General features: G+C 54.3%; 7 protein-coding genes across 7 annotated transcripts; 5 read left to right on the top strand and 2 right to left on the bottom strand.

Moving 5' to 3' along the window:
* Positions 1–189: 189 nt before the first annotated feature.
* Positions 190–5,690, bottom strand: GUITHDRAFT_149286 (hypothetical protein; the record flags this gene model as incomplete). The annotated part of the gene is made up of 26 exons (XM_005818394.1): positions 190–224; positions 469–564; positions 915–977; positions 1,372–1,422; positions 1,470–1,535; positions 1,586–1,648; positions 1,714–1,911; positions 2,353–2,412; positions 2,469–2,519; positions 2,567–2,663; positions 2,937–2,993; positions 3,026–3,279; positions 3,514–3,571; positions 3,613–3,662; positions 3,713–3,748; positions 3,843–3,944; positions 4,092–4,166; positions 4,223–4,303; positions 4,357–4,435; positions 4,744–4,811; positions 4,850–4,891; positions 4,940–4,994; positions 5,045–5,114; positions 5,180–5,333; positions 5,381–5,464; positions 5,634–5,690. Coding segments are annotated over 26 exons (2,102 nt in total), but the record flags the coding sequence as incomplete, so codon positions are not given.
* A 1,960-nt stretch (positions 5,691–7,650) lies between these two features.
* GUITHDRAFT_122346 (hypothetical protein) lies at positions 7,651–8,004 on the top strand (the record flags this gene model as incomplete). Its single annotated transcript, XM_005818393.1, has 1 exon — positions 7,651–8,004. One exon carries the CDS (start codon positions 7,651–7,653, stop codon positions 8,002–8,004), a length of 354 nt encoding a protein of 117 aa, XP_005818450.1.
* A 3,319-nt stretch (positions 8,005–11,323) lies between these two features.
* Positions 11,324–11,868, top strand: GUITHDRAFT_83104 (hypothetical protein; the record flags this gene model as incomplete). The annotated part of the gene is made up of 4 exons (XM_005818392.1): positions 11,324–11,425; positions 11,489–11,590; positions 11,645–11,685; positions 11,781–11,868. Coding segments are annotated over 4 exons (333 nt in total), but the record flags the coding sequence as incomplete, so codon positions are not given.
* Positions 11,869–12,601: 733 nt separating this feature from the next.
* On the top strand, positions 12,602–13,335 carry GUITHDRAFT_149284 (hypothetical protein; the record flags this gene model as incomplete). Its single annotated transcript, XM_005818391.1, has 2 exons — positions 12,602–13,093; positions 13,309–13,335. 2 exons carry the CDS (start codon positions 12,602–12,604, stop codon positions 13,333–13,335), a joined length of 519 nt encoding a protein of 172 aa, XP_005818448.1.
* Positions 13,336–14,270: 935 nt separating this feature from the next.
* On the top strand, positions 14,271–14,979 carry GUITHDRAFT_149283 (hypothetical protein; the record flags this gene model as incomplete). The annotated part of the gene is made up of 2 exons (XM_005818390.1): positions 14,271–14,756; positions 14,953–14,979. 2 exons carry the CDS (start codon positions 14,271–14,273, stop codon positions 14,977–14,979), a joined length of 513 nt encoding a protein of 170 aa, XP_005818447.1.
* A 588-nt stretch (positions 14,980–15,567) lies between these two features.
* On the bottom strand, positions 15,568–16,490 carry GUITHDRAFT_122342 (hypothetical protein; the record flags this gene model as incomplete). The annotated part of the gene is made up of 2 exons (XM_005818389.1): positions 15,568–15,636; positions 15,888–16,490. 2 exons carry the CDS (start codon positions 16,488–16,490, stop codon positions 15,568–15,570), a joined length of 672 nt encoding a protein of 223 aa, XP_005818446.1.
* A 736-nt stretch (positions 16,491–17,226) lies between these two features.
* Positions 17,227–18,442, top strand: GUITHDRAFT_83106 (hypothetical protein; the record flags this gene model as incomplete). Its single annotated transcript, XM_005818388.1, has 6 exons — positions 17,227–17,629; positions 17,800–17,916; positions 17,963–18,030; positions 18,089–18,157; positions 18,214–18,279; positions 18,335–18,442. The coding sequence occupies 6 exons, from the start codon at positions 17,227–17,229 to the stop codon at positions 18,440–18,442; spliced, it is 831 nt and encodes a 276-aa protein (XP_005818445.1).
* Between the last annotated feature and the right edge of the window lie 308 nt (positions 18,443–18,750).

Below are 18,750 nucleotides of genomic sequence, written 5' to 3'. Positions count from 1 at the left end.
CCCTCCTCCTCCTCCTCCTCCTCGTCATCATCATCATCATCATCATCATCATCATCATCATCACCTTCGGAGTAAGCATCGGTGCATGTTGTGGAGCTGCAGCAACATCAAGTTGCGCTTCTTCTGCTAGCGCCCTGTTGATGAGCAGACGAGGTCACAGCCGAGACGCGATGGTTATGATATAGAGACCTTGCTGCCTTGTGAAGACCAGACGAGACAAGATGCTGTTTGATATCGTCAGTGACGAAGATCATACGTCGAACAACATGAAGTGTTTGCGACAGCAAAATGCCGAAATGAAAGAAGAATGTTGATCTCACAGGGAAGGGGATGTGTAAGGTTGAGGTCTCAGAGGCAGAAAGACAGAGATAAGATGGATGTCAGACAACGATCGGCGGTGGGAGAACGTAGATCTCATGGACATCGTGTTGAGAAGTAAAATTTGAATGATTGCACATCATATCTCACCGCTTGAACAAGTCTCAGCAACTCTCTGTTGTCATATGATATCGTGGCTTGTTCTACAGTTGCTGCCTTCTCGATCTTTCGCAGCGCGCTATCGCCCTGAGTGAAAGATCAGCGGAAGGAACAAAGAAAACGAAGGTCAGGAATATGAAAATTTCTGTTCTGAGGAGCAAAAAACAACATCTGACTGACAATATAGAAAACATCAAGAACTTGTTAATAGCAACAGCTCATGACAATGTTTGTTGTCTCCTGACGACTTTCACATCGGCCATCACGACAAAAATTGGAGCATTTCAACAATCTCGCAATCTCAAGGGTGCATACGCAACATCATCCGCAGAACATCATCAGCAGAACATCATCAGCAGACCATCATCAGCAGAACATCATCAGCAGAACATCATCAGCAGAACATCATCAGCAGATTTGCACTATTCTCAACTCACAGCCACGTCTAGCACAGTGTGCTGCGCTCGACCGGTGATACAGGAGATGAGGTAGGAGGCAGACTGTCAGCTCAGTCACCGAACTCGCGAGCATCGACGACAATCTTACAAGTCTGAAGGCAGATGCCTCCACATCGCGAACTGAAGTCCCACGTCTTGGTGCCTTTGTGATAGTTTTGATCAGACAGCCCACAACTCTTCTTGCTCTTGGGGCTGCTACCTCCTCCTCCTCCTCCTCCTCCTCCTCCTCCTCCTCCTGTCCATTCCCTCCCTCCAAACTACATCCCCCTATCATTTTGTTTCGGATATGCTACCCTCGCCCAACCCTCCAATCCGCTTGTTCTCCTTTTCCTCCTCTGTCCTGCATTTCACTTCCCTAGTTTTTCCCTCAAACATCCCAATCACCAGCTCTGCTCTGCTCTACTCGCCTTTCCTCGCTCTCCTCTCCCATGCCCACCTGCTTCAGAAGCTCCGACAGCGCAAGAGCAAGTTGAGACTCTTGCAGGATCTGCATGACGTCGCTCAGCCGCAAACCCCAGCTGACGGCAAGCTCACTTGCTGGATCCTTGGCTCGTAGCTGAGCCCAGTCAGGGCCCGGCACGCCAGAGCTCTGATACGGTCCTAGTTGTCAAAGTTGTCAAACATCCTTCCCAGCAGAGCGAAAGTTATACATGTGATGTATACTCGCTGTTGCCCCTCAGCAGGGCACTCAGCACCCTGATCCCATCGCAGTCCTACCAGGGGCTCGTCAGGGTTGTCAAAGTGACGTTCCCAGCTTGTCAAACTTGCGACTTCCCACCTGGAGAGACTTCCACACTCGGCGACAAGTTGCGTTGGGGCCGTTGGAGTCCCAGTGGAGGGACCCCCAGGTGGTCAGAGCTCGGTTGCCGTCCATACTATGGACGTGCTGGTGAAGGGCCCGGCCAGTGAAGGGCGGAGCGGAGCATCCGACGCAGGTGCAGATGGCGTGAAGGGCACTTGACATGACGTCTCCGTCCTGACCGGGGAGGATCAGAACGGGAGGAGGAGGCTGGAGGAGGAACGGGCAAGAGAGCCATGGTCTCGATAAGGATGAACAGCTGTCGCATCGAAGGGAAGGGGAGGAGGAGAAGGAGGAGGGGGAGGCTGGAGGAGGAGGAGGAGGAGGATAGATAGCAAACTGGAGGCAGGATGTTTGGGCTGGGCTTACCGAGATCACGGTCCCCCTGCGGCATCCACTAGCATCCTCATTCCTGATCGTGAAAACGAAGCATCCTTGCATACATATTAGAAGAGCAGGAGCAGGAGCAGGAGCAGGAGCAGGAGCAGGAGCAGGAGCAGGAGCAGAAGCAGAAGCAGGAGCAGGAGCAGACAAACAAGCTGGTGCAGCGGGAGAGGCATAAGGAGGAGCAGCAGCACGAAGTAGGAGGGAAGAAGAGGCAGCAAGAGGAGAACAAACCTCCGAGTCAAGGCTCGTCTCCATCAGGTCCATCCTTATCATCGGCAACAGGCACGTGATCTAGAGCATATCAACTTCAGCGACGGCCATGACAAGACCCCATCCTCCCTCCCCACCTGCATAGTCTGCAGGATGTAAGCTGCCAGCTCGCAAAGACGAGTTTGCGCCTGCCAGCCTGGCGTTCAGAGCCCGGGGATGACTGCCGCAAACTTACGGCAAACTGGAGCAGCTGCAGCAGGAGCTCGAGACCTCCGTTGCCAGCCACCTCCTGCACTGCTGCTGCCCAGTCGGCAGGGTCTACAAACCTTCCCCTGCGTTAGGAACGGTCAGCAAAGATACGCAAAACCACCACCCCCCCCCCCCACACATCCCTGCTTGTCCTCTCCCTGCCATCTATCCTCTCTCCAATCTCCTTTTATGTCATTCACCAGACCATTCTCTTGCTACCAACAAGCTTTTTCCGCTTCCTTGTTCTCCTCCTTCCTATTCCTCCTTTTCTTCTACGAACAACCCGATCCACGATTTCCTCTTCGCTCTCCATGATTAAAAATTCCTCTTCAAAGTGCAACTACCACCACCACTACCTCCTCCTCCTCCTCCTCCTCCTGTCTTCGCTCCACCTTCCTTCCTGAATCCTCGTCCTGCACCACCACCATCTCTCCCTCCTCCTGACCTTCTCTCCAGCAGTATGCACGCCTTAGCAACTTGCTCCTCGTCATCGGGTGACACAGCTTTGTTCGGGCGAAGGGCATGGTTGGCCTTGTTGCTCGGCTTCGCTTCTCTCGCTGCCGCGTCTCCATCCGCCTCCACGCGCTCAAGATGCTCAGCAGCAACGAGGAGATGAGCGCGGACGAAGTTCCTCAGGGCCAGCCCGCACCACTTGGCGACACTTTTCCCTCCTCCTTTCACCCTCTGCCTTCCTTCACCCTGCTCGAGCACAAGGGATACGTGGACGAGGAAGCATCAGGGGTAGACCGGGAGCAAGACAGAAGAGGGGTGGTGGTGGAGAGGACAGGGGAAGGAGGAAGGGGGGGGGCAGGAGAGGATGTAGAGATAGGCAGAGAGGGACAAGAGGGGAGGCAACAGCGAGAAGGACAGGGAGGAGGAGGAGGGAGGGGAAGGAAAATTTGAGTGGGCAATAAAGAGAGCAGGTCGCCTCACCGTATTTTCCAGGCAGATCCTGACCACATTCATCAAGCATCGGCAGCTTTCCAAGGGTCTGTCAGCGAGGAGCAACAGCGGTTAAACGTCAGACGTTACCCTCCCAGCTCATCGAAGGGCTTCAAGAAGGCATGCTCGTACGCCAGAACCTTCCCGAGCTCCATCAGTCATCCTCTTGGGCTCGACACCGCAAACTCACCTTAGCGAACGACTGCAGGACGTTGCTGGTGGCAACCTGGTGAACCAAAGAAGTGAATCCAATGCAGAGAGGGAGGGAGGGAGAGAGGGAGGGAGGGAGGGAGGGAGGGCAGCTGGCAGGATGAGAGGACCTCGTCCCTGTACTCGACGAGCTGCAGGAGGAACTGAACAAGCTGCTTGGAAGTGGGCCTCGGGTGTGCGCAGAGTTTGTCGATGACGCCCCTGAAGTGAACCTGCGAGGAGGAGGAGGAGGAGGAGGAGGAGGAGGAGGAGGAGGAGGAGGAGGAGAAGGAGGCAGGGGGCACGAGAGGCAAGAAATGCCGTCAGCAGTTGGACAGAGGAGAGGAGGAGGAGGGAGGGCAGGGAGCTTGTGAACTGACCAGGTTTAGGAGACAGAGGGCGGTGGATCCTGCGTAGTAGGACATCTCAGGAAGCTCAAGGAGCCGCTGAAGACCCTGGGGAGGATGCTCGTCATGGGAGGAGCACTCATAGCCCACTCCTCCCTCCTTACATCATGCTCCACGAAGACAAGGGCAAACTTTCGATGAAAGAGGAGCGCCGCAAGCATGCGAAGGGTCTCGTGGCACAGGATCTGGCACAGCCGTTGGGATCGACCTCGCAAGGATAGCATTGAGGCCGACAAACCTTGTCGGATCTCTCCATCAGCCTGATCGCTGTCCCAAGAGCGTTGTCCTGACAAACACCAGCCTCCCTCTCAGCCTCCCTTGCAACCTCTAGAAATCAGCATCACCTCCAGCGCGCAGCTCAGACACTCTTTGTAGCTCATCAGGACTCGCAAACATTGAACAAGATGATTTTTCTCCCTCTCAAGGAGCATCTTTCCCGTCAGCTCTAAGACGACAAGTGAGTATCAGCACAACCGTCTCCCACACAGAACATCCTCTACCCCAGTCGTTCGACGGCTCTGATTCCGATTCCTTCACCCCCGGGGCTTGCATGATGCTCTTGTCTTCCCAAACGATCCTTCCTCGCATTCTCAGCAGCATTCACAGCATGCAAGTCAACCCGCACCCACTCAGTCTCTTGAACATGTTCGGGACCAACCCTTTCCGCACGATCTCGTCTGCACACTGATACTCCTTGTGAGCAAGAAGGAAGACCAAAAGTAACCCTCAACCTGGTCGTCCAACAGGGCCAGTGATAGCAGCCCAGCTCCATACTGACAAGCTCGTCATGCGGCTAGACTTGAGGTCGACTCGGAACTCACCGAGCACATCGGCAGTTCCTCAGAAGCAACCCACTGGGAAAGTTTCTCTTCCATGCTAGAGACAAGAATCAAAAGGAAGCTGATCCGTAGAGTACAAAATTAGACCTGTCCTGTGTTAGAAGCTCCATGAAGAGTGATTGTTGCAATGAAGGCAAACATGACAGCCCTGGTGCAGCTGCGACAAGAAATCTAACACAATGGGTTCACATACACATGCAATCATGGCTTCGATTAACAAACCTTGCCGCTGCTGTTTGCAGAACAGCGTCTCTACGTTGTTCAACGGCTGTGAACAGAGTGCTGCAAGCATTGTGAGAATCGCAAGACATCCTGACTCGTTGATCTGCCTGAGCATGCTCTCGTTCTGGACGATGATGGCCAACATCTCCATGACCTGTCTCCTGAGTCAAAACAATCTCTATGGAGCCCTCAATCTCATACCGGAAACTGTTCGCGCTCTCTTGCAAAGATATCTGGATTCGATGCCCGGAAGACAAGCTCCTCTTGCTCAAACAATGCAGCAGCCTGCATTGAATCTTCAAGTTAGACTGCAACGCAGCAGCCGCAAGCCTTGCATGCCTTGCTGAGAACTTCGCTCGCTCTGGCTGAATCATTAGGGTCTTCCATGAAGGAACTGAGGAGGGCCTTGTTGACGGTCAGAACGCTTCAACCATACGAGACGCCTTGGTCATACCTTTGTTCTCGCAACCACATTCTCCTCCATGTCTGCATCTTCTTGAGACCCCTCCATTGAGATTGGGAGGAAAACCAATTAGCGAGGCAAGGAATCGTCTACGGAAGGATAACCAATGCACTTCAGAAACAATGTTCCCTTGTCGGAGTCTCACCGACCACTTCCGGCCTTTATCGCAGGCGACTTCAAGTTGGCTCAAATTCTGACCTGTCTTGCTTTCAGAACCGAGTAGATCTCCATGCCATCGCTCCTGAATTCTCAGCTATCCCTACCTACCATATTCCGCCCCAATCGCCTTTACCCTCCATGATGCTTATTATCCATCATGCTCACCTTCCTAAATCGTCTACCCAACACTCTGGTCTATATCTCCGCTTTCAACTTGCTCCTCCCATCCTCCCCCCTCCTCTTCTGCATGGCTCGCCTTCGCGCCCCCTTCCGATTCGTTCGCCATGGCCCCAAACAGATTTCCATCAGATTGTCTTCTTATTTTGAAATTATCATGATCAGTTTTGAAATGTTCCCAATGCATCTCAGCAAATTTCGTGTTCTCTATCGAATTTCTCTTCGCTCTATCGCACACAACTTGTAAGAGAAAGGGCAGCAATAATTTCCTATGAATCCTCTCCTGTCGAATTCTGCTGCCCTGTTATCTTGTTACCCGGCAAGCCTGCGCGGGGGCCGCTGCACGTGCGGCCTCGGCCGGTGTAGGAATGATCGGCCCTTGCCGCCGGGCCGCTGAGCGGCTAACCGGCGCACTGAGCTCCGAGTGTCGTCAGCTCGGACCGGCCCCCCGGGGAGACCGTCCCGGACGGTCCGGGCCGTGCCATACTACTGAGCCTCGGAGCCTACCGTACGGTAGGCTGACTCCCGTGACCTACGGTACCGTACCGGCCCGGTACCGTACCGTACTGCGGCTCAGTACTACCGTAGCCTCAGCCCGCCGGGCCGGCCGCTACACTACAGTGAGTCCGGTCGCAAATAACAGTGAAGCTTCTTTACTTTAATTTCAAGTTCAACTTAACTTTGAGTAAAGAACTTCGGAAGCTTCACAGTGCCGGGGTACTACCGTACTGTACGGTAGTGTGCGCGGCAGTGGCTCAGCCTGGCAGCGCTCAGCGGCTACTAGCCAGTGATCATGCGCCGGGCGGCAATCCACTGCGGCCAAGTGGCTGACCCCGAGGCTCTGTGAGCGGCCAGTAAGTTGATTGGCACGGCGCCGGCGACGGTACGGTCCCGATCGGATCGGCCGCGCCTGGCGATGCCCGGGGGCGGCCATCCGATCCCGCCGCCGCGCGGCGGTCCGACACGCGGCCCGGCCCGGGGCCCGGTGGCGACTCGGAGCCCGGCTAGCCTGAGTCCGAGCCGGGCGGCGGCGTCCGATCGACATGATGGTACACGGCACGGTGCGGTGCCACGGTGACTGGCATCCGAGTCGGCGCCCGGCGCCGGGGGCCCGGCCCGCCGGGGCCCGCGGCCCGCGGCCGAGTCCGATCGGCAGTGCCGCGCGTGACTGCGGCGGCGAATGCCAATTGGCAGTGGGCCCGGCGGCCGGCATCAGCAGCGTGTCGGCGTGACTCCGAAAAGGCTCCGCCGGACAGTCGTCCGGGGAGGGGGGAGCTTCACAGCGCCCACCCCTATCATTTCAATAAACTGACCCCACCCCTGGTGGTTTTGGTAAAAAAATGAATTTTCTCAGGGGAACGATCACGTCACCGCACGGAAACAGGAGCGGCACATACAACAGCCCCCGAGACTCTGGAGGAAGAGGGAGGAGGTGCCGGTGAACCAGAGGAAGCAAGGGTGGGATCTCGAATACCGAGCGAGAGACAGAGGTTGTCAGCTTGGGAGTTGGAGGAGGAGGGGAATTTACGGGGGAAAGAGCAAGGGAAGAGTTGGAGCAGAAGGAGAACAGACGCCGTCTCCCCGTCCACTGGGATGGTTTCAAATCTGTTCTTTTAAAAACGCACTCACAATTGTTAGATTTACTGGCCTTGATTGCTTCATATTGATATTGATGTCCAGAGATGGCTCAGACGACACTGCAATTCCTGAGAAATCGCACAGCAAGGAGGCTGGGGATGGAGGGGTGCAGGGCTCAGGATCAGTTGGAACGAACAAGGGTGGGCGAATGACGCGAGCTTGGACAGAAATCGAGAGAAACAAACATAAGATAGCTTGCAAGGGGAAGACTCGCCTCAAAAGGCAAGAGAAATTAGAGATCATCCGTCTACACAACTCAAGCGATCCTGAAGTGCACAAGACAAAAGCGGAGCTCGCTAGTATGTTTAAGAAGAGTCTGTCGGCCATTGCAAAGATTCTGAAGCCCGAGAGTATTGCGAATCTAAGGGGGAAGGCGGAAAAGAAATAGATGGTTTCGCAAGTCGACCTGTCAGTGGTTCATTTAACACGGCAAAGCTGCAACTGCTGTGGTGTGTGAAAGATCTCCGTCGACCTCCTGTGCTTGAATAATTTGTCTTTGAGTTGAATGAAGTGTTTTGAAATCCCATGAAATCAAGACAAGCTGAGACCTTTGAATGTTTACAAGTTCTTGCTCCTTGGAACGAGACCTTCGAAAGTAACTCGGCTACACTGAAAGCAGGACTCGAGGAGACATGGGTTTTGTGAAGATGGAACCAATCTATGCATCGTCCTCTTCGAATGATCTTGTGAGTTCTCATTGGATTGAATTTTCAACCAATGAAATCTTAATGAATTCATTCCAGCGGCCCCTCAGACTGATGACCACTAGCTCTCTTCCGAAATTTGGTGGGACTTGCAAAGTAGTAAAACTTTTACTGTAACAACAAATATCAATTGAGAGCTCATGAAGCTTTTACTTTCACAACAGGCTGTCAATGACTGGTATCGACAACTTTGACCATCCAACATCAGCTCTTTTTTCATCGTTCTGGTCCCAGACTGCACCTTTAAGTCAAAGGTGTGAAATAACTCTCGCGCGCTGACAAGGTGAACATGACAACGTGGTCGTTGTACAAACTTCCCTGTCTAGCTAGGTGAAAGCATTTTTGCAACCTCCCCTTGCATTCCCCAGGCTTGCAGAGGGATGAGTACTTGAAGCAACTGCAGAGGCATCAAGACCGAGTGTTGTCATGAGCCTTATGATATTGTATTGCCGGGGGCATTTGTCAACGCCCTGCGGTAAATGGGTGACATCTGACTGCGCTCCTGCCTGTTACCCCACATCAACATCACGGTCGGGCTTCTAAGAAACCTTGTTATTGCAAAGATGAGCTCCCCGTCAGTTTCAATCACAATCTCGTCATCTTCAGCGTCCACGTACGCCATCTGCCTTCGCTCAAGGGGTGTGGCATCGCAGTTTTGCCGAACATGTCCATGGAGATGCATGAGATTGTTGCATCCAGTTGTCATCCAGTGAGGAGAACTCAGATCAAACGGAGTGGTGAACCGAACGGTTTTACATTCCCCGCGAAACACAACAAATACAAGAAACGTGATGTTCGTTGACCTGGATAGTGGCGATGACGACGACGCCCACCCTTCTGAAATCATGCGGATTGTTCGCATTATCACCAAAGATTCAGTCTTGTGCGAGCTAGGACGTGATGTAGAGCTAACATGGTTGGGCGCTGTTGCCATGATGGGAGGAGGAGGAGGGAGGGGAAGCACAGGGGAAGGAAGTTTTTCTTATGCAAGGGAGCCGAGTCGCTGGTGCACCGGGGGCAACGAAATATCTTTCTCCGTTGGTACTTTTATTAATAAGAATAAAATATCCGCCGTTCCGTGTTGTAACGTGACCATGTCATCTACTCATAGCGAAAATTAAAAATTAAAAATCACAATCGCCAGCACGCCTCAGATAAATTGCTGCCTTGAAGAAAACCGAATGATATCCAACATATTCTCACTGTTTTTTCATGTCCTTAGAAATATTGGTTGAGGCGGGTTCAGTTCCTTACCTCGCCATGGCGGCGTCGACCGGATGCACTAATAAGGTATGCAAAATTTCTGACGCCTCCGCCGCCTCCGCCTCCGCCTGACCTCCGATAACCTCCATCCTCTTCTTCCTTTCTCCTTCCCGCCTCCTACGTTCCCCACTACCCTCCTCCTTCCCTTCCTCCTTCCCTAACGCCTCATCCTTTCCTTACCTAATTCCATGCTCACGCCTCCCTCCTCCTAATCCTACTCCTCCGTTCTCAATGCATCCCCCCCTCCCCCCGACCCCTCCACCCTCCATCCCTTTATGCTTCTATCGCTTTTGTTTGGATGAATCCAACTCATTCCCCAACACACATGACCGTACTATGTACACACGGACATGTACATACCAAACAAACCAAGTGAAAGATGATTTGTGGTTTAAGACTGGCATTTATTTGGTTCTTATGTGCAATGGTTGTGTATGCTCTCTTTTATGCTTGTTTCATGCTTCAGCATATTGTTTGTGCTTGATTTGAAGCCGATGGATGTCTTCGTCATGGCACAAACTTGAGTCTGTGGTTCGATTATCTTTTTGAGCACTTCAAATCACAATCACAAGGGCGAAGGAGATGAAAAGGCTTGACTATTGCTTTCAAGGCCTTCAAGACAGTCCTTCTCCTCGTCTGGTTTTGTTCCTCGTGCACAGGGTTCCTCCCTTCACAGGTGGTGTAGAATGACCATTCTCACAACGGACGTGTCCTCAGTCTCCCATGCAGACCAGTCTCCTCCGGCCATTGCCGCTCTTGTCCAAGTCAGCGCCCTTGCCTTCCCTCAAGGCAGTCAAGACTTGCCGTCCTCGGCTCCGGGGGGCTCAAATGGTGTCATACTTGCCAATGTCCAGTAGCATCAGCCTGACCAGTTGGATCAACTTGAGGTGTTGGGCCCGATCGGTCCTTTCGTCCCTTTCCGAAGCTCCTACTGCGAGTCGCAGGTCGAGGGCCTCCCTTACCTCCCTCCGCTCCACGTGCTGATCGTTCAGCTGCCTTAGGATGTGGATGATGAAATGATGAAGCTGACGTTGGTATAGCTCCCATGCGCTGTGCTTCTTCTGTCCTTGTTGAAGTTATGTCGTCAGGTAGCTTCAGACTTGAGCGTCAAGTTCCAAGTGCTTCCCCTTGGCCTTCTTACTGGCCGGGCTAACGTGGCACAGGCGATCTCTACTGGTCTACAAAGCGGAGTCCCCCCGAATCCGACAGAGGTGGAGACGATAGCGCAGGAGATGGTGGGCGTCAAAAACAACAACATCTTGCAAAAAGGATCTTACGTTGTGATCTTGAATGATAGGAGAAGGCAAACGAGCAGTGGTCCATTCTCCTGACGAGATTTCAGGTCTTAGTCTGTAGTTTGAGAGACCGATTTTTGAGATGTGGGCTGGCAGCTTTCTGAAGACTTCCAAGCTTTACAGGAAGACATTTCAGACAGCAATGCCTATCCCCTCACATAATCTTTTGTCGAACAGCTGTTCAAGATGACTGAAGCTCGTCTTGCTCAGAACGGCATAAACTTTGCGCAGATGAAAGTTTGTTGTCTCGTGTCAAGACAAGTTTTGGCATGACGTCTTCAATGATTTGCAGGCATCTACCTCATGGCAAGTCCAGGCCATGTTAGCGTATGCCAGCGGGAAACCCCCACCTCCCATGCCTGCTGAAGTACAGAAGATCATGTCGCAATCGGTTGCTCCTCTGTGTTCTTACCCTGCCGTCGCTCATGGCGTGCGCTAGAGCCAAGAGTCGTCGCAGATCATGTCACAGGGGATGATGTCGTCTTCAGGCGTCACTGCCTTGCCCTTTAAGGAAGGGTCCAAGGCCATTCAGTCTCCAGTGGTTCAGGTGTGCGCATGCCGCATGCTAACCGAGCATGGTTGCTCGCTGACTTCGTGCGCGACGGAGCAGGAAGAGTTCAGGCAGATGGTGGCTGAGCACAAATCTTTGGTCAAGCTAGGGGAGGGCTACGGGAAGTGGGATCGAACCGGGAAGCTCATGTACATCGATCAGGTGAGCGCGTCGGCGAGTCTTGCTGCCTCAGCGTTGCCCATGCTCTTGCTGTAGATGGAGGCTATTGAAGATCGCTGGGGAATCTTCATGAAGAGGTCAGTGATGACAGCGAGGGGTCTTGAAGGCGACAGTTCGGGCCCGGACCATGATGGCACTGACTCGGAGTGACGTCAACTTGACCTTTGGTCAGGTTTGAGCTCATGGGAGAAATGAATCCGGAGTTTGTCCTTCAGGTGACCGTACCGTTCTTCTCCTCCTTACGAGTCGCGCGGTCGTGAACTAGCACTGATCATATCCGTGCATTGCAGAGGGATGAGTACTTGAAGCGACTGCAGATCAAGAACGAGCAAGAGTTCATCGTGAGTACAGTGACTTTGCTTGTCTGCGGCTCGGCCAGTGTCAATCATGCGATCATCGGCTGAGTATTGTACTTCCGCAGAACCTTCTGGAGGAGACGCGACGTATCATGAGAGCAGACGCTGAAAGAACTTAGCGGCCCGGTAGTACTCTAAACTGAAACTTGATGAATGCATGCAAAAATGTGTGTGTATGTGTGCATTCAAGTCAACGGTGCCTCCCCCGGGCCGGCTCACCGATTCTGAAGTTCCCGGGCCGGGCAGGGCGCCGGGCCCAGTCCGGCAACGGCCCGGCGGGCCCCGGCGGTGTCGTGATAGTGACTGAGGAGCCAGAGTAGGAGCGGCGGCCCGCGGCCCGGCGGCGCGTGCCTGTCAATTTAAGTTCCCCTGCCCGGCCCGCGGCCACTAGTTCAGTGAACGAACACAGTGGACCACGTGACTCTGAAATGCAACGCTTCGAAGCTCTAGATGTCAGCATCCGCGAGGTGACGTGACCTTCACCCCACCCTCCTAAACCACCCCTCATTCTACTTGGCTAACAACCGGTGGATTGTAATGTGAGCCATAAAAGTCCCTTTTATTCCCCCCCTTTCCCGCGCACCCTTGCTAGGCTCTCTTCCACCGACCCGCGTCTCGGCACCACAGGAGGATCGACATGGACATGCAGGAGATCCCTTTCATGCTCAAGACAACTGAAATCGAACTTCTACTTACCCTCCTCACCCCCTCCCTTCATCTCGATTGCTTCGACCCCTTGCCCTACCGCGACTTCTCCTACCAGTGCTCTTGCTCCCTCTGCCAGCAGCCCCACCAGCTGCCGCATCGCAGCGAGGAGGCGGCAGTGACGTGCGACGAGCTGAGGTACCTCCCGCTGGGGCCGACGGGGAGGTGGCAAAGCTCGCTCGGGGCCGAGGCCATGCGGCGGGCCGAGGCCGCGCTGGCGGAGCAAGCGAGGGAGGACGGGGCGTGGGAGGGGTCGAGGAGCAGCAGCCCGAGCGAGAGCCCGAGCGAGAGGGAGGGGGCGGAGGCTACGGCGACGGCGGGACGGGAGAAGCGGGGGAGGTCGTGGTCGGAGGAGGAGAGGGAGCGGCACAAGAAGGCGTGCCGGGGGAAGGGGAGGCTGTCGGCGAGGGAGAGGCAGGAGATCGTGAGGCTGCATCACTCCAAGGACCCGCAGGTACACAAGAGCAAGGCGGAGCTTGCGGCGATGTTTGGGAAGAGCCTGTCAGCGATCTCGAAGGCGCTGAAGCCGGAGAACGTGAGGAAGTGGGCGAGAGGGGGGAAGGAGAGGGGGGCAGTGGTTTCGAGTTTTGACGAGTAATTATTGATGTAATTTGCATTATTGGAAAGTTTTTCTTCAAGGAAAATAGATTTGATGCATGCATCTGAATTGAAGTTCCAGTCAACACTGTTCCACTTTGTTGCTATGTCATGAAAGTATGTACAGTCAGCAAAGTGCTCATAGGTCCATAGAAGAAATGAACAACGTGAGACGGGAAAAGCGAGAATCTTTCGAATGTCAATATGTCGACTGTTCAATCTTGATGCATGTCGAGGTCATTTCAAACCAGCCAAACACTCATTGTCGCACTCAACACTGTTTGTAGTCTTCTGCTGTCGCATGGTTCAATCGATTATTAGTGGGTCAAAATCTTTATTCGTACTACACGGATGAGTTCATGATAGGCTATAACCTTTTAATGTGGGAAAGGGTAAAACCGACAAACCCGCCTCAACATAATTATAGGAATAGGAGAAGGCAGCACAAACCACTACTCCAACCACACGAGCGGCAATAGTAGCAGTAAAACCAAAACCGTTTTGATAGGGTGCCGGATTCGGAGCCCAAAAAAAAACATGGTGAAAAAAATAATGGTCAAATCCCAAATCTGGTCAAACAAAACAGTACCATATTTACTACATCGTTTCGAAGCGCTGAATTCATGTGCAATGGGGTTTTATCAAAATGGTGGGGTGGGGAGTTTGAAATTGTACCAAAATTTCTGATCAAATCGCCATGGATGGTGGGGTAGGGTAGGAAATCCGCGAGGTGACGTGACCTGCAGCATGATTGTCACGTTACCTCGCGGAGCTGTTTGGTGTACCGGTTCAATGGACTTGAAATTGGTGGGTAGGGTAGGGAAGGTAATTATAAAGAAAAAGGGTCATTGGCAAAGGGCAAGAACGAAGCAAACGCACCCCTGCGTACCACGTTCAACGGGCTGCTGATCGACGCTTATATCAACCTGTGATCTCAACAAGCAAGGCAAAGGCGGGGTTCAGCTAGAAACATGCCTGAAATCTCCTACCCTCAAGCCACCCAGATGCTCTCCTTCCCTCCTCCCCATGCTTGCTGCACCACAGCCTCCCCCTCCTCCTTCCCCGCTCCCTCCCTTCATCTCGATTGCTTCGACCCCTTGCCCTACCGCGACTTCTCCTACCAGTGCTCTTGCTCCCTCTGCCAGCAGCCCCACCAGCTGCCGCATCGCAGCGAGGAGGCGGCAGTGACGTGCGACGAGCTGAGGTACCTCCCGCTGGGGCCGACGGGGAGGTGGCAAAGCTCGCTCGGGGCCGAGGCCATGCGGCGGGCCGAGGCCGCGCTGGCGGAGCAAGCGAGGGAGGACGGGGCGTGGGAGGGGTCGAGGAGCAGCAGCCCGAGCGAGAGCCCGAGCGAGAAGGAGGGGGCGGAGGCTACGGCGACGGCGGGACGGGGGAAGCGGGGGAGGTCGTGGTCGGAGGAGGAGAGGGAGCGGCACAAGAAGGCGTGCCGGGGGAAGGGGAGGCTGTCGGCGAGGGAGAGGCAGGAGATCGTGAGGCTGCATCACTCCAAGGACCCGCAGGTACACAAGAGCAAGGCGGAGCTTGCGGCGATGTTTGGGAAGAGCCTGTCAGCGATCTCGAAGGCGCTGAAGCCGGAGAATGTGAGGAAGTGGGCGAGGGGGGGGGAAGGAGATGGGGCGAGGAGAGAGAGCGTGGGGGAGGAGGGAGATATGATTCTTGGCGAAGTTGCCTGTTAATGCCGAAGAGTTTTGAGATAGTGTTTTTTTGGAGTTTTGTTTATTTTCATTTTTGTTTTGCTCCTCCCCACTTTTGTAGAAATAAAGAAACGATTACGGCATTTTTCTTGCAATGATTGTCTGGAGATGGCTTGATGCATGGAGTGATGTGCCTTCTGATGCATCGGGACAAGCAGCAGAGTTTGTGAGTGTAAAAATCTGTCTTCATCAGTCTTGACTAGGGCGCTCCCTTCTCCTTGCTTCAGCGATGACGAGTAAACCCGCGAGGGATGCTCAACTTGACTCCAGGGGCTGATCAAGCAGAGCAGCAGCTACCTCCGAAACAGGAAACAATAGCTGTCGATGGACGAAATCCTTTTGGAAGAGACGACTATGCCAGACTCACGTGTGCGACCTGCGACTTGCAGACACAGGGAAGTTTGATTGCTTGCGTTCAGTTGAGTAGATGACGGCTTGCACATACGCTGAATTGACTGAATCATTCTCTTCGAGCTCGTTTGTGAACTGGCAGTAGTGCAGTCATGATGAACAACTTCTCTCATCCAGCACTCTTCGAGTAATCAACTTCTCGTTGAGACAGTTTTGTAATCTACTCTCAGACAATTTACACTGACAGTCTCTGAGCTCCCCTCGCTGACTCAGTTCCAATCAAGCCACTCGGCGAGCTTGTAGGCTGCAGAGGTTAGGTAAGCGTCTTAACAAGTAAATCTTCACTGGCCAAGAAGGGATGATTGACAGAATCTTGAAAGTAACACATTACGAGACTTCAAGTCCGATGGGATCGTTTCATAATGTAGACCCCGTATATAGCTACAAAAAGAAAGCCTGATGATAACAAACATGTCTTGCCTAGGCAGATCTCATCTCAAAATTTGTCTCTCCCTTGCCCCGATCTCCTTCCCCCCCCCTCGCCCACTTCCTCACATTCTCCGGCTTCAGCGCCTTCGAGATCGCTGACAGGCTCTTCCCAAACATCGCCGCAAGCTCCGCCTTGCTCTTGTGTACCTGCGGGTCCTTGGAGTGATGCAGCCTCACGATCTCCTGCCTCTCCCCCGCCGACAGCCTCCCCTTCCCCCGGCACGCCTTCTTGTGCCGCTCCCTCTCCTCCTCCGACCACGACCTCCCCCGCTTCCCCCGTCCCGCCGTCGCCGTAGCCTCCGCCCCCTCCTTCTCGCTCGGGCTCTCGCTCGGGCTGCTGCTCCTCGACCCCTCCCACGCCCCGTCCTCCCTCGCTTGCTCCGCCAGCGCGGCCTCGGCCCGCCGCATGGCCTCGGCCCCGAGCGAGCTTTGCCACCTCCCCGTCGGCCCCAGCGGGAGGTACCTCAGCTCGTCGCACGTCACTGCCGCCTCCTCGCTGCGATGCGGGGGCTGGTGGGGCTGCTGGCAGAGGGAGCAAGAGCACTTGTAGGAGAAGTCGCGGTAGGGCAAGGGGTCGAAGCAATCGAGATGAAGGGAGGGGGTGAGGAGGGTAAGCAGAAGTTCGATTTCAGTTGTCTTGAGCATGAAAGGGATCTCCTGCATGTCCATGTTCATCCTCCTGTGGTGCCGAGACGCGGGTCGATGGACGAGAGCCTAGCAAGGGTGCGCGGGAAAGGGGGGGAATAAAAGGGACTTTTATGGCTCACATTAAAATTCACCGGTTGTTAGCACAGTAGAATGAGGGGTGGTTTTAGAGGGTGGGGTGAAGGTCACGTCACCTCGCGGATGCTGACATGTAGAGCTTCGAAGCGTTGCATTTCAGAGTCACATTACTGGAATCATATGTACGTTTCTGAGGCGTGCCCAGTCAAAGCGGCGTACGAACGCTGCTGCATTGGTTGCAGAGGACAAGAGTGAGGGAAGAGGAGGAGGAGGAGGAGGACACGAAGGAGCAGAGGCAGGATCAGGAGCGGGAAGAGAAGCAGGAGCAGGATCAGGAGCAGGAGCAGGAGCAGGAGCAGGAGGAGCAGGAGGAGCCAAGTTGACTGGAGAAGGGAAGTGCGAAGGAGGTGGAAGGAAGATAGGGCAGTGTCAAGGGAGGTGAGGCGGGTACAAGACAACGAGACAGAAACGAAGAGACAAATAAAACCAAGTCGAAAGAACTAGACGGGAGAAAGAGGGTCGACAATGGAGTTAGAGAATAGGATTAGATAGTGCATGGGATTTGAGCAGTGAGGAAGAGAATCGGATACATGCAGATGCAAGGGATATATTCGTTTGACATGTCAGGCTAGCATTGCTCGTTCAGACACGAGGCGCCTCCAACACCTCACACTGCGAGCAGATGGGTCAGTTCTACTCAGCACCAGCGAAGAAGGAGGTGAAGTGGTACAATGACTTCGAGGAGACGATCCCTTCGCTCTCCGGCAAGGTTATTGCCATCACGGGTTGCACCACAGGGACGGGGTTTGTGGCAGCGAGGACGTGCGCGAAGAAGGGAGCTACTGTCCTGATGCTCAACAGGAAGAGCGAGAGGTCGGAGGAGGCGCTGAAGAAGATCAAGGAGGAGTTCCCGGAGTCGGAGGTCGTGTGGGTAGAGTGTGACTTGCAGTCCTTCAAGAGCGTGCGAGCAGCAGCGGCAGAGATCAAGAAGAAGTATTCGGGAGGGATCGACGTCTTGTGCAACAATGCGGGGATGATGATGATGGACAGCCAGACTGGAGAGGACGGCTACGATCTGGAGGAAAGTGCAGGGAGGAAGCGAGGGAAGGGAGGAGGAAGGGAGGGGAGGGAAGCAAGGAATCGAGGAGAGAGGAAACGAGAGGAGGGAGAGAGGGATGGGAGGGAGGGAGGGAGGGAGGGGAGGGAGGGAGGGAGGGGAGGGAGGCAGCCAGCCATTGATGAAGAGAGGAAAGAGTTGGGTTGGGGGGAAAGAGGCTGACGCGTGGGTGGCAGATGACTGTAAACCACCTGTCACACTTCTTGCTGACGAAAGAGCTCTTCCCGCTGCTGTCGAAGAAAGCAGAGTCGACGGGTGAGGTGAAGTGAGTTGGGGAGGGGAGCGTGAGAGGACGTCGCAGGAGATGCAAGGATCGTGAATCATTCCAGCGGAGCAAGGAAGAGGCCTGAAAAGAAGCTGGATCCCGAGGTAGGAAAGATGGACCTCAAGCTCGTCCTCTCATGAAGTTCGCTGCCCTCGACAACAGTACCTGAGCAAGAAGACTACGGACTTGGGTGGAAACGACTTGAACTCCCGCATTACGCGGTACCAGCAGGTGAAGGAGGGAAAAACTGCTGGCGTGGAGGGGAGGATGTGATGGTGTGGTTGCAGACAAAACTTTCCAACTGCGTCTTCACCTTTGCCTTGCACGACAAGCTTCAGGCGAAGAACAGCAAAGTGAGTCCCGGGGGTGCAGCAGCAGCAGCAGCAGCATCGTGACTTGCTGTCGCAGGTGAAGGTGCTAGTTGCTCACCCAGGCTTGTCTGCCACCAACCTGCAGGCGAGCTTGACTTATGGACGAGGAGGAGGCGGGGGAGGGAGGACGAGGACGAGGATGTGAGCGAGGGAGACGGGAAGAGGCAGGGGCAGGGTAAAGGGAGCTGGAGCAGGAGCTGGAGCTTGAGCTTGAGCTGGAGAAGGGGCAGGAACAAAAAGAGCAGGGGCAGGAGAAGGGTAAGGAAGGAGAGGAGGGCTGAAGGTCAACGGGGCAGGTGACGACAGCCAAGGAGGGCGGCTGGCTGATGGACCTGCTGTTGGGCACGATGATGCTCTTCAGTCACTCTGCTGAGGATGGAACGATGGGGATTGTGAAGGTATTTCCCTCCCTCCCTCCCTCCCTCCTCCTCCTCCTCCTCTCCTCTCTCTCTC

The sequence above is a fragment of the Guillardia theta genome (assembly GCF_000315625.1).
Source record: "Guillardia theta CCMP2712 unplaced genomic scaffold GUITHscaffold_315, whole genome shotgun sequence".
NCBI lineage: Eukaryota > Cryptophyceae > Pyrenomonadales > Geminigeraceae > Guillardia > Guillardia theta.
The sequence above is the reverse complement of the archived record's forward strand: the minus strand, read 5'-3'. Positions and strand labels throughout refer to the sequence as shown.